General features: G+C 54.1%; 1 protein-coding gene across 1 annotated transcript in view; it reads left to right on the forward strand.

Moving 5' to 3' along the window:
- The first annotated feature begins 928 nt into the window (after positions 1-928).
- Positions 929-14370, forward strand: part of sh3rf1 (SH3 domain containing ring finger 1) — a 22280-nt gene continuing 8838 nt past the window's right edge. Inside the window, exons 1-5 of the mRNA XM_064333939.1 lie at positions 929-2255; positions 3738-4243; positions 11504-11779; positions 12496-12591; positions 13173-13460. Of these exons, the coding sequence (XP_064190009.1) occupies positions 3866-4243; positions 11504-11779; positions 12496-12591; positions 13173-13460 (1038 nt within the window). The 5' untranslated portion in view covers positions 929-2255; positions 3738-3865. The remainder of the gene's footprint in view (positions 2256-3737; positions 4244-11503; positions 11780-12495; positions 12592-13172; positions 13461-14370) is intronic.

A 14370-nucleotide genomic window follows, 5' to 3' on the forward strand; every position in this document is an offset into this window, starting at 1 on the left:
GGAGGGCGTGTCTGCCACAGGTCATGAGGGGGCCAGGGGGAGGAGTCAGGTATGTAAGTCACCCCACTTAAAAGGGTTCAAGCGCACAAGGTACAAATTAAACATGGGGGTAAACTGGGAGAATCTTATGTTTTGAGTGGAGTATCTGTGGTAGCTGTAGGATATAGGATACAGGTGGAGTGTATAAGGTACATATAGGATATGGGGTACAGGTGGAGTGTATGGGGTACCTGTAGGATATGGGATACAGGTTGAGTGTATGGGGTGCATATAGAATATGGGGTACAGGTGGAGTGTATAGGGTGCATATAGGATATGGGGTACAGGTGGAGTGTATGGGGTGCATATAGGATATGGGGTACAGGCGGAGTGTATGGGGGTGCATATAGGATATGGGGTACAGGTGGAGTGTATGGGGTGCATATAGGATATGGGGTACAGGTGGAGTGTATGGGGTGCATATAGGATATGGGGTACAGGCAGAGTGTATGGGGTGCATATAGGATATGGGGTACAGGTGGAGTGTATGGGGTACCTGTAGGATATGGGGTACAGGTGGAGTGTATGGGGTGCATATAGGATATGGGGTACAGGCAGAGTGTATGGGGGTACATATAGGATATGGGGTACAGGTGGAGTGTATGGGGTACCTGTAGGATATGGGGTACAGGTGGAGTGTATGGGGGTACATATAGGATATGGGGTACAGGCGGAGTGTATGGGGGTGCATATAGGATATGGGGTACAGGTGGAGTGTATGGGGTACCTGTAGGATATGGGATACAGGTGGAGTGTATGGGGGTACATATAGGATATGGGGTACAGGTGAAACATGATGGTGAAGTGGGACATAGCAGTAAATGTCCAGTCTGATCCAGTCTGGGGCTCGTGCGGGGACGTGGTGATCTATCCAACACCTCAACAGGTCTCCAAACGCAATGGAAGCTCAAAATGCCACATGACGTCACGTTTGGACTTTCCTCAGCGCTAGAATGGCGTTTAGTTCACAAGTATTTAGTTCGCAAGGACGTCACTTATTACAGTGTGTAGTACTGAGCAGTACAACGTGCTGGGTTGAACAGCATCAGCGTGTGAAAATAAAATATAATTAATGGAATCGGGCGGTGTTTTTAACTATAGCCATTTTAGTTTTTAACATTTAACTTGACACTTGAAACATCTGCTCATCAGGTGATCTCTATTGAGCATTTTGCTATTATTTTCAGTGACGTCGGATCTTTTTTTTCCAAGGTCTAGGTAATTTATCTACGTGGGACACAGTACTAGCTGCCTTCAGTTTACCTGGATGTGTGTAACTAAATAAGATCACTATCGAAGCGGTGTAGCGTACTCCAGTCGACTGTTTTGTGTTGTCGCTGGAACAGCTAGGTAGAAGTGTCTCGACCGAGTCCTGTGCACTTAAAACACGCCATATCATTTGCCGAAGAAATGCCACAGTATTTGTTCAGATTGTGGTAGGGGGGTCTAGTCTGAACTTTAGTCTTCCTCCAAAAGCAAGTATATTTCCTCTTCCCCGTACACCCCCGGACCGGCCCCCGTTTACGGTTTAAAGGCGCACCGAAGTCGTCCGTTACAAACCCTCTGCCAAGTAGCCCAGCGCCGGGCTTCTTCAATGCGGGCGGGCACAGCAAACTAGCCTACAACTTCAAACAAATTTCAACTGGGAGCTCTATTTCGGGTGCAAAAACACCGCTACCGCTGTGTGTTAAGTTGAATAATTACAATTTTGAGAATACTGCGCATCCCATATATTTATTCAGCTGAGTTATGGCACATTCGTCGTAAAATGTGAACTGCATTAATGTATTTTGCATTATAGCACTGAGGGGGAGAGAGCCATTTGAGAAGGAAATCGGATATCTAAGATAGCCCACCCGACCAGCTAGCGTCGCCATACACACTGGGAGTGTCCCTTAAAATCAATTCAGCTCATCATGGCGCTGGAGCAGCGGTGCAGGGTCGCTCTTTCTTCTTCCAAATCCTGAGTTTATCTGAACAATTCCGGTTTTAAACCACTGTACTGGGTCGGGGATCCATCGACCTGGAAACGCAGAGCTTTCCTTCGTGTTAAACGGAGGGCAAGCAGCGTTCACAATTCACGGCTTTTCCTGAAACAAGGGGGGTTTGTGTGGATGTTATCCAGAGCACCAGCCAGCCTCGCGCAGTCTTTCTAAGTCCGGGAGAAATTGTTTGGTGAGACGAGGAGGGGGTGATCCAAGGGGCCCTACTTCGAGGTAAGATCGCAACTTGAACCAGTTGTGGTTACTTATAAAGTTAGTTGAAAGTGTGTGGTTAGAAAGTCACCTGATATATGAGTCTAGCTAGCAACCTAAAGAAAAAGATATATCACGAGAGTTTGTGTATGAGCTCAACTTTAAATCGTCACTTCAGTAGCAACTTGGCTAACCCTAACTAGCCTCCCAAAGGGATAGTTACCAACGCGTGAAACTAACGCGTGCTTTGCTCGGTCTGTTTGGGGAATTGGAAGCGTGTTTTTATTTAGCTGAACGGACATTAGCTGGTTTTCCGTGCTCTCCCAGTCGAGTTATAACGCTGGCACGAGCAAGCGAGCCTATAGCTGCACCAGGATGGGCTGTACGGCTGCTTCGCCGCAGTGCTGCGATTGGGATATTATGTAGGCTTGAAAGGAAACATCAGTGATAAAATATTTTAAATCCCAGAATCCCGTTAACGATAACGTTAGATGGTGCTAACGCTGTATTCAATGAACACTGTTCCGAAAAGCCCCCGATTTAGCCATGCGTCTGAAGGTTCGATTTTAGAGGTGAATTAACCAGGTTGTAGCTAAATCTAACTGAATTGAATGCATCACTATTTGTAAGGCGTGATGATACGTTTGAAAACACTAGGCTATTTTCTACTCAAGTAGTTTACAGTTAGCCAGCTAGTTACACAATTGTAACACCACAAAGTATCTTGATATACAGTAGCTACTTTAGCCAATGAAACAAAGCAATTTGCTACCCTCTACGCAAATGGTGGTTTGCTGTAGGCTAAATGCGTGTTAATGAGCGGGGTAAGGGAGTGTTTATTGCTAACCGCTTTTGAGAGTCTGTTAATTGAGGGATTCATTTAGGATTGACACCAAATGTGCAGAGTAGCAGGAAACAGATGCGCCCAACGACGACCTCGGTAGCTAGTAAAAAATTAAAAAAAACAACATCGGTCAATGCCGCCCGTCACCGTATCTTATTTCTTTCTGTTTTACCCACGTGAAAGTATGTGTTTGCGTACTTGTTCTGTTGCTATGTTGTGTAGTTAGGGTTTGCTTAGCCAGCCAGTGAACACTTGTTTCAAGCATTTTGTAACGGGAGCTGTGCGTCGCGCTAGTGTGAATAATGGGCTGGAACTGGGGAGCTGGGAACGATCTCTGTCCGAACGGAGAGAGAGGTCCGAAGCGAAGCGCGGAATGAGCGCGTCAAACGGGCTGTTTCCACATGCATTCTGACTCCACTGTGCACGCATATCAGGGGCGTGATCAGGGCAGATAACGCGGACTGCGGAATGCGACGCTATTGAACTTTGTAACATACCACGGATTTCTTACGGAACCGGGCTCCGAGGGCGCGCGGCAGCAGAATGAAATCGGCGCGTAATTAATCGCTAATGGCTGTGACAGGGCGGCGAGGTCAGGAGGTGATTCTCGCGAGCGGCGGCAGGCTGCCCCGTTCTAACTCTTCCCCCGTGCTGTGCAGACGCAGGTACCATGGCGATAGAGGGGACATGGACGTGACGTAATGGAGGGCCACAGCTGCCGCCGAACGGGAGACTGAGCTGCCAGGCCGGCGTTGGGCCCCGGCTGTCGGGGCGCGGGAGGACGGAGATGGACGAGGCGGCTCTGCTGGACCTGCTGGAGTGCCCCGTGTGTCTGGAGCGGCTGGACGCCTCGGCCAAGGTGTTGCCGTGCCAACACACCTTCTGCCGCCGGTGCCTGCAGGGCATCGTGACGTCGAGGGCGGAGCTCCGGTGCCCAGAGTGCCGGAGCCTGGTGGAGGCGGGCGTGGACGAGTTGCCTAGCAACATCCTGCTGGTGCGACTCCTGGACGGCATCAAGCAGAGGCCGCGGCGCCCCGGGGGGGGCGGGGCTGCGGGGGGTGCGGCGGCTAACGGCACGACCGCCATCGCCAGCAGGGGGCCTCGCGAGCAGGGCGTCCCAGGCCTGCCATTACAGAGGGTCCAGGCCAAGAGCACTCTGGTTAGGGTGAGTAAACATTATAGCCCTTTCCCACTGTACTGCTGGAACCAGGCTGGCTCATTATACCCATGTCCCACTGTACTGCTGGAACCAGGCTGGCTCATTATACCCCTGTCCCACTGTAGAGCTGAACCAGGCTGGCTCATTATACCCCTTTCCCAATGTAGAGCTGAACCAGGCTGGCTCATTATACCCCTTTCCCAATGTAGAGCTGAACCGGGCTGGCTCATTATAGCCCTTTCCCACTGTAGAGCTGGAACCAGGCTGGCTCATTATAGCCCTTTCCCACTGTAGAGCTGGAACCAGGCTGGCTCATTATAGCCCTTTCCCACTGTAGAGCTGGAACCAGGCTGGCTCATTATAGCCCTTTCCCACTGTAGAGCTGGAACCAGGCTGGCTCATTATAGCCCTTTCCCACTGTAGAGCTGGAACCAGGGCGGGAATCAGGCATTGCTTGTTTCAGGCTGTTGTCATGACTACTTTTTCTGTTTTGTCTTTGTTTTGTTCTGGTTTGCTGTGTTCACTGACGCTCTCTCGCGCTTGTTTGTTTTGTGTGTTTGGAAAGATACCTGTTGCAGTGATTTATGTTTTCCCCTGAGTTCGGTTGACGGGGGGAGCGTTCGTTCCTGTGTTTGTGTTCTGTGAGAGTGTTCTGTGAGGACGTGGTGCTTCCTGTGTCAGTTTATCTCATTCATAATGTGCTCCAGTGGCTCTGCTCTGCTCAGGGCTGTTTTATTCTCTTAAATTTTATTTAATCTGTTTCTGGGGGGGTGGGGGGGTCTCAGGATTTGCTGTCGATTCTGAGGATCGGCTGAATGCTGGAATTTATACTCTGTGACTGGCTGTTTGAGGATACGCTGTGCTGTGAGTTAGCAGGGTGAAGCTGAGTTAGTCCTGTGTGGTGAATTAGCAGGGTGAAGCTGAGTTAGTCCTGTGTGCTGAATTAGCAGGGTGAAGCTGAGTTAGCACTGTGTGCTGAATTAGCAGGGTGAAGCTGAGTTAGCACTGTGTGGTGAATTAGCAGGGTGAAGCTGAGTTAGCGCTGTGTGCTGAATTAGCATGGTGAAGCTAAGTTAGCACTGTGTGGTGAATTAGAAGGGTGAAGCTGAATTAGCGCTGTGTGATGAATTAGCAGGGTGAAGCTGAGTTAGAGCTGTGTGCTGAATTAGAAGGGTGAAGCTGAATTAGCGCTGTGTGATGAATTAGCAGGGTGAAGCTGAGTTAGAGCTGTGTGCTGAATTAGCAGGGTGAAGCTGAGTTAGCACTGTGTGCTGAATTAGCAGGGTGAAACTGAGTTAGAGCTGTGTGCTGAATTAGCAGGGTGAAGCTGAGTTAGAGCTGTGTGCTGAATTAGCAGGGTGAAGCTGAGTTAGCATGGTGAAGCTGAGTTAGCACTGTGTGCTGAATTAGCAGGGTGAAGCTGAGTTAGCACTGTGTGCTGAATTAGCAGGGTGAAGCTGAGTTAGCACTGTGTGCTGAATTAGCAGGGTGAAGCTGAGTTAGCACTGTGTGGTGAATTAGCAGGGTGAAGCTGAGTTAGCGCTGTGTGCTGAATTAGCATGGTGAAGCTGAGTTAGCACTGTGTGGTGAATTAGAAGGGTGAAGCTGAATTAGCGCTGTGTGATGAATTAGCAGGGTGAAGCTGAGTTAGAGCTGTGTGCTGAATTAGAAGGGTGAAGCTGAATTAGCGCTGTGTGATGAATTAGCAGGGTGAAGCTGAGTTAGAGCTGTGTGCTGAATTAGCAGGGTGAAGCTGAGTTAGCACTGTGTGCTGAATTAGCAGAGTGAAGCTGAGTTAGAGCTGTGTGCTGAATTAGCAGGGTGAAGCTGAGTTAGAGCTGTGTGCTGAATTAGCAGGGTGAAGCTGAGTTAGCATGGTGAAGCTGAGTTAGCACTGTGTGCTGAATTAGCAGGGTGAAGCTGAGTTAGTCCTGTGTGCTGAATTAGCAGGGTGAAGCTGAGTTAGTCCTGTGTGCTGAATTAGCAGGGTGAAGCTGAGTTAGCACTGTGTGCTGAATTAGCAGGGTGAAGCTGAGTTAGAGCTGTGTGCTGAATTTGCAGGGTGAAGCTGAGTTAGCACTGTGTGGTGAATTAGCATGGTGAAGCTGAGTTAGCATGGTGAAGCTGAGTTAGCACTGTGTGCTGAATTAGCAGGGTGAAGCTGAGTTAGCATGGTGAAGCTGAGTTAGCACTGTGTGCTGAATTAGCAGGGTGAAGCTGAGTTAGCACTGTGTGCTGAATTAGCAGGGTGAAGCTGAGTTAGAGCTGTGTGCTGAATTTGCAGGGTGAAGCTGAGTTAGCACTGTGTGCTGAATTAGCAGGGTGAAGCTGCATAGAACTGGGCAGCAGAGCGATTCAGGTGATTATATTGTTGCCATGGTGACCTGCTTAGGGGGGGTGACACATGGAATTCCTTTAGGGGAGGCAGAGGCTGAGACAGCTGGCTCTCGGGGAGGGATATTGTATTTTTGTTTTTCTGTGTCAGGAGGGGCGGGGCTTATGTTCTCTGGCGGTGGGCAGGTCTGAACTCGCTGCAGGTGTGACGGGCACATTCTCAACCCTGCGGCCGTCTGCGCAGGTGTGACGGGCGCATTCTCAACCCTGCGGCCGTCTGCGCAGGTGTGACGGGCACATTCTCAACCCTGCGGCCGTCTGCGCAGGTGTGACAGGCACATTCTCAACCCTGCGGCCGTCTGCGCAGGTGTGACGGGCGCATTCTCAACCCTGCGGCCGTCTGCGCAGGTGTGACGGGCACATTCTCAACCCTGCGGCCGTCTGCACAGGTGTGACGGGCACATTGCGCAGGTAGGGCAGAGGGTCTGAAGGTGCCGTTTCATTGGTGGATAGTGTGGCTGTTCTTACCCCCACCCCCACCCCGCTGGGACTTTGGGCGTCTCTGTGTGAAAATTCCCCCTGGGGGGGCCCATCTGTGGTGTGTGGGGGGTCTGGGGGCAGAGGGCACAGCTGTCACTCACGCTGGCCACCAGTGATGCTGAAGATAAAACAACGACAGCCTCTTCCTGTTTCCTTATTTATTTATTAGTTTATTTATTATTTTAATTTTAGAATGCCGGGCTAGGGATGGGTATCCGAAAATTGCCAAATGGTCACACAGTGTCACCCACCTCTGTTTATCAGAAGGGATGGGACTAGGGGAGGGGCTGAGGTGGTGATTGACGGGTGAAGGTGTCAAATGACCTAGGTGACTGTGAAGCATACCTCTGAGCAGTGCTGGGGGTGTGTGTGTGTGTGTGTGGCCTGTATTTGCACAGCACAGTGCACCTGCCTGGGGTTCCCTCCCTCTCTCTCCCCCTCTTTCTCCCTCTCTCTCTCTCTCTCTCCCTTTTCCCTTACTCTCCCTCTCTCTCTCTCTCCCTTACTTTTCCCCTTCCATACTCTCTCCCTCTCTCTCTACCTCTCTCTCTCCTGCTCACACTGGAAGGAGAGGGGCGTGGCTACTCCTGCGACAGACAGACAGGCGGGGGCATGGCTCTAGCTGGGACAGACAGACAGGCGGGGGCATGGCTCTAGCTGGGACAGACAGACAGGCGGGGGCATGGCTCTAGCTGGGACAGACAGACAGGCGGGGGCATGGCTCTAGCTGGGACAGACAGACAGGCGGGGGCATGGCTCTAGCTGGGACAGACAGACGGGTGGGGGCATGGCTCTAGCTGGGACAGACAGACAGACAGACAGGTGGGGGCATGGCTCTAGCTGGGACAGACAGACAGGTGGGGGCATGGCTCTAGCTGGGACAGACAGACGGGATGGGCGTGTGGCCGGAGGCTCGTAGGCAGGCGTGGGTGAGATGCGTGTCCTGTAATATTCCCCCATGCGTGGCTGAGCCTTTATTTCCACATGGCTGATTCATAATGAAAGGGGGAGCTCGCCACTGTCGCTGTGTCGGCTCTAAGATGGAGGAGGAGAGGTTATGGACTGGAAGTCCCAGTGCTTCTGTGCTGCTGGAGCTTCATTAGAAAGCCCTTTATATAAGAGAGAGCCAGAAGCAGAAAAGCACCCTGTGTCTGTGTGTGTATTAACAGCTGTGTGTCTGTGTGCGAGCGAGCGAGCGTGTGTGTGTGTGTGTGTGTGAGAGCACATGCAGGCTACCCCTAGGGTCCTTTATGAGAGGCGGTTTGTATGGCATTGAGGTTGTTTATGGCGGAAATGGATAACGGTGTTTAAAAAAAAATAAACAAATATATATATATATATCCCCTGTGCAGGCACGGCCTTGTGCTGTCCGCGCTGCCGCCGGCGGGGTGATGAATTTCAGCGCTGCTGAAAGCCTGGAGGGGGGGTTTGCGATGCGGGGCGGGCGATTCGTACCTGTGCTCGTTAAAACGCCCTCGTTAAAATCTCCAGTGGCGGCTTAGCAACGGTTACTGTAGCCGTGCGAGCGTGTTGGTTCGTTTGCGGCCTTTATGTATTACGTTACACCTGGCGGCCGTGTGGGGTAGTGGTTAGTTGGGTTAGCTGGGGCCGTGTGGGATGGTAGGTTAGTGGGGTGAGGGTTAGTTAGCTGGCGGCCGTGTGGGGCAGTGTTAGGTTAGGGGTGTGTGGGTAGGGTTAGGTTAGCTGGGGCCGTGTGGGGTAGTGGTTAGGGTTAGCTTGGTGGCCGTGCGGAGTAGTGGTTAGGGTTAGCCTGGCGGCCGTGTGGGGTAGTGGTTAGGGTTAGCCTGGCGGCTGTGTGGGGTAGTGGTTAGGGTTAGCTTGGTGGCTGTGTGGGTAGTTGGCGTTAGGGTTAGGTTCCCAGTGGGTGTAGCTGGGGCCGTGTGGGGTAGTGGTTAGGGTTAGCTTGGTGGCCGTGTGGAGTAGTGGTTAGGGTTAGCCTGGAGGCCGTGTGGGGTAGTGGTTAGGGTTAGGGTTAGCCTGGCGGCCGTGTGAGGTAGTGGTTAGGGTTAGCTTGGTGGCCGTGTGGGGTAGTGGTTAGGGTTAGGGTTAGCCTGGCAGCCGTGTGAGGTAGTGGTTAGGGTTAGCTTGGCGGCTGTGTGGGGTAGTGGTTAGGGTTAGGGTTGGGTCCTGTGGCGGAGTAGTGGTTAGGGTTAGCTTGGTGGCTGTGTGGGGTGGTGGTTAGCTGGTGCGTGAGTAGTTGGTTAGCCTGACGGCCATGTGGGGTAGTGGTTAGGGTTAGGCTTGGTGGGTGTGTAGGGGTAGTGCGTTAGGAGTGTAGGGTTAGCCTGGCGGCCGTGTGAGGTAGTGGTTAGGGTTAGCTTGGCGGGCGTGTGGGGTAGTGGTTAGGGTTAGCTTGGCGCCTGTGTGGGGTAGTGGTTAGGGTTAGCTTGGCGGCTGTGTGGGGTAGTGGTTAGGGTTAGCCTGACGGCCATGTGAGGTAGTGGTTAGGGTTAGCTTGGTGGCTGTGTGGGGTAGTGGTTAGGGTTAGGGTTAGCCTGGCGGCCGTGTGAGGTAGTGGTTAGGGTTAGCTTGGTGCCTGTGTGGGGTAGTGGTTGGGGTTAGGGTTAGCCTGGCGGCCGTGTGGGGTAGTGGTTACGGTTAGCCTGGCGGCCGTGTGGGGTAGTGGTTAGGGTTAGCTTGGCGGCTGTGTTCTTTGTTAAGGCGCTGAAAGTCCTCAGTGCATTTCGGCTGTATAAATGGATTGCTTGTTAAGGGTGTAATTAGTGTAAGTCTCTTTGACCCAGATCGTGTGATCAGTACCTGTAACTGTAATGTGTGCCTGTCTGTCTGGCGTGGTGTGTGTCACAGCGGGGAGTATGTGCAGTGCACACAGGCCATGCCTGTTGAGAACACGACCACGTTTTTCCTTCTCCGTCCCCCCGTGGTTTTTTCATGAGGAGAGCCTGGCCATGCCATTCTGTCCCATTGGGGGGGGGGGGACCCTCTTCAAATGTGGTGGTGGGGAGGGGGGGTGCAGAAAGTCTGCCCAACTGTGTGGTCGCTGTGCAGAACCTCCGGCTGTGCCCATGGCGATGTGGACGCGCCGTGCGCACAAATGCGCTCGTCTCCAGGGCAACCGTCGGGCCAACGCACACACTTAACTGAAGAAGGGGTCTCTGACAGCAGCTCTGCTCTTTTGGCTGGGTTCCTAAACTCTGGAGAGGAACTAGCCTGTTACTGTAGAGCAGGGCTGCGTTAGCCTGTTACTGCAGCGCAGGGCTGCGTTAGCCTGTTACTGCAGCGCAGGGCTGCGTTAGCCTGTTACTGTAGCGCAGGGCTGCGTTAGCCTGTTACTGCAGCGCAGGGCTGCGTTAGCCTGTTACTGCAGCGCAGGGCTGCGTTAGCCTGTTACTGTAGAGCAGGGCTGCGTTAGCCTGTTACTGTAGAGCAGGGCTGCGTTAGCCTATTACTGCAGCGCAGGGCTGCGTTAGCCTGTTACTGTAGCGCAGGACTGCGTTAGCCTGTTACTGTAGCGCAGGGCTGCGTTAGCCTGTTACTGTAGCGCAGGGCTGCGTTAGCCTGTTACTGTAGCGCAGGGCTGCGTTAGCCTGTTACTGTAGCGCAGGGCTGCGTTAGCCTGTTACTGTAGCGCAGGGCTGCGTTAGCCTGTTACTGTAGAGCAGGGCTGCGTTAGCCTGTTACTGTAGCGCAGGGCTGCGTTAGCCTATTACTGCAGCGCAGGGCTGCGTTAGCCTGTTACTGTAGCGCAGGGCTGCGTTAGCCTGTTACTGTAGCGCAGGGCTGCGTTAGCCTGTTACTGTAGCGCAGGGCTGCGTTAGCCTGTTACTGTAGGGCAGGGCTGCGTTAGCCTGTTACTCTAGCGCAGGGCTGCGTTAGCCTGTTACTGTAGCGCTGGTGGAGTGGGCGGGGCTTTGTGAGCATGGCAGGGGGAGTGGGCGGAGCCAGCTGGCCCCTCTGAACCCCATCCTGCAGCCCTTTCTGTTGTCACCCAGAGGCAGCCTTTGTGGGGCTCTGAAGGGGCTCTTTCAGCTGTTTGGGGGGGGTGGGGGGTGTGCACATTTGAATGAGCCCTTTTCAGGGCGGGCCAGCTGGTGAGGGGGGGCGGGGCTCTCTTCCTGAGGGCTGATGTGAATGACAAACGGGCTCATGAGCCTGCTGGTGTTCTTGGCTCAGCACTGGCTCAGTGTTATAACCCTAACACTGACAGAACATTCCAGTCACGTTGTGAGAACGTTTGGTGTTACCTGGGCCAGTGGTTGGATCAGTGCTGCTGCTCTGGGTATGAGACAGGAACTGTCTGGTGAATTGGGAAAACATAGTCTGTGTTAAATGTTGATCAGTTTCAGATTATAACCCTCTCTCCTCCACCCCCCTCGCCCCCCTCCACCCCCCCCCCCCCCCTCTCTGCAGGGTGTGCCCCAGCTGCCCTGTGCCAAGGCTCTGTACAACTATGATGGCAAAGAGCCCGGCGACCTCAAGTTCAGCAAAGGTGACATCATCATCCTGCGGCGGCAGGTGGACGAGAACTGGTACCACGGGGAGCTGGGCGGGGTCCACGGCTTCTTCCCCACCAACTTCGTGCAGATAATCAAACCCCTGCCCCAGCCGCCGCCCCAGTGCAAGGCGCTATACGACTTTGAGCTCAAGGACAAGGAGGCCGACAAGGACTGCCTCCCCTTCTCCAAGGTGAGAGACAGAGGGACGGCCGCAGTGTGCGGGTGGGCCAGCAGGGGGCGCTCTGCCCTGCTGTGGCCCGGCACACTTACGGGACGGCTATCCTGCAGGAGGGGACGTTGTTTGGATGAGTTGGGAGGGGGAGGGGGAGGGAGGGAGAGGGGGAGAGAGGGAGGGAGGGAGAGGGGGAGGGAGGGAGGGAGGCTCTGTGTGTTAACAGTCACACTAATGCTGATGTTAATATGATCCATCACAGCAGGACCAAAGTGCAATTAACAGATGAGAGCAGAACCCCTACAGGCCCCACACAGTCAGTGCTGGGGCGGGGGGGTAGTGTAACGCGCTCTGTGCCGGGGGGGGTGAGGGGGGCTCTGACAGGGGCTCTGACAGGGTGCCCCTTGCGGTGGGCCCTTGACAGGCGGCGAGGTTTCCATGGTAACGCTGGTGTCACTCCGATGAGGAGCTCTGTCTGCCCACGGTTCTGCTCAGAATAGCACCTCTTCCACCATTGTCACTCAGTCCCACAATGCCCTGCACCCTGACTACTGCTCCCACAATGCCCTGCACCCAGCCCTGCACCCTAACTACTGCTCCCACAATGCCCTGCACCCTGACTACTGCTCCCACAATGCCCTGCACCCAGCCCTGCACCCTAGCTACTGCTCCCACAATGCCCTGCACCCTGACTACCCAGTCAACTCTGTGTGTGTATCTGTCTGTCTCTCCAGGACGATATTCTGACGGTAATTCGCCGGGTTGATGAGAACTGGGCAGAGGGCATGCTGGGAGATAAGATCGGGATCTTCCCCATTTCCTATGTGGAGGTAGGTGGAGCTAGCAGACGGGATCATGGGGAACGATGGCTGTTTCCTCACTAGCGTGTTTCTCGCTGTATAAAGCCTCGCTTCTATAGCGCTTCACTGGTAATGTGGAGGCTGCTGGTCTGGAGCGTGTCACTTCTGAATTTCCCCTCAAATTTACCTGTGAGAGCTTCACACCCTGCTTAAGGCTACCAGCCACAGGGAGAATATTGCCTCCCCTCTCTGAACCCCCCCAAGCACAGGCTAGAGAAAGCAGTTCATTAACACGCTCACCCCCACCCCACCCCCCTTCCCCAAAAATAAAACTGCACAGACTGTGACCCCCCCAGCTTCAGGGCTGGGGAGGCGTTGTGTTACACCCTCTGCATCACGCCCTCCCCCCCCATTATAAGCCTTCATGATGAGTAATATCCTCATTAATACAGCTCATTATTAATCAATTAATAGAACACAGTGTCAGTCCATTAATTCAGCACAATAATCTGTTAATATTCTCATTAATGCTCGCAATAATTGCATATTGACAATATTCTCCCTCCCTCTCTCTCTCTCTCTCCCCCCACCCCCCCCCCTCTCCCCTGTAGTTTAACTGGGCAGCGCAGCAGCTGATTGAGCAGGATAAGGGCAGTGAGGGGGGTGAGGGGGCGGGTGAGGGGGCGTCGGGGAGCGGGAAGGCGGGGGAGGGGAAGAGGAACACTAAGAAGCGGCACTCCTTCACCTCCCTGAGCATGTCGGGCAAGGCCTCGCTGGCCCCGCCCCAACGCCACAGCATGGAGATCAGCGGCCCCGTGCTGCTCAGCTCCAGCAACCCCACCGCTGCCGCGCGCATCGGGGGCCTGAGTGGGGGCCTGTCCTGCAGCGCGCCATCGCAGGTAACGCGCTACACACCGCACACTGTACCGCACACCGCACCCTCACAGGTAACACGCTACACACCGCACACTGTACCGCACACCGCACCCTCACAGGTAACGCGCTACACACCGCACACTACCGCACACCGCACCCTCACAGGTAACACGCTACACACCGCACACTGTACCGCACACCTCACCCTCACAGGTAACACGCTACACACCGCACACTGTACCGCACACCGCACCCTCACAGGTAACACACTACACACCGCACACTACCGCACACCGCACCCTCACAGGTAACACGCTACACACCGCACACTGTACCGCACACCGCACCCTCACAGGTAATGCGCTACACACCGCACACTGTACCGCACCCTCACAGGTAATGCGCTACACACCGCACACTGTACCGCACACCGCACCCTCACAGGTAACACGCTACACACCGCACACTGTACCGCACACCGCACCCTCACAGGTAACACGCTACACACCGCACACTGTACCGCACACCGCACCCTCACAGGTAACACGCTACACACCGCACACCGCGCCATCGCAGGTAAGGTGCTACACACCGCACACTGTACGGCACACCGCACCCTCACAGGTAACACGCTACACACCGCACACCGCACCCTCACAGGTAATGCGCTACACACCGCACACTGTACAGCACACCGCACCCTCACAGGTAACGCGTTACACACCGCACACCGTGCCATCGCAGGTAAGGTGCTACACACCGCACACTGTACGGCACACCGCACCCTCACAGGTAACACATTACACACTGCACACCGCACCCTCACAGGTAACGCGCTACACACCGCACACACTGAAGCTTGTCCTCGCAGAGTCCGAGCGCGGCGGCCATCTTGTGTGTGCTTTGACTGGCCTGTGTCTGACTGGTCTCTCC

Source organism: Anguilla rostrata, chromosome 4 (assembly GCF_018555375.3).
Source record: "Anguilla rostrata isolate EN2019 chromosome 4, ASM1855537v3, whole genome shotgun sequence".
Taxonomy (NCBI): Eukaryota; Metazoa; Chordata; class Actinopteri; order Anguilliformes; family Anguillidae; genus Anguilla; species Anguilla rostrata.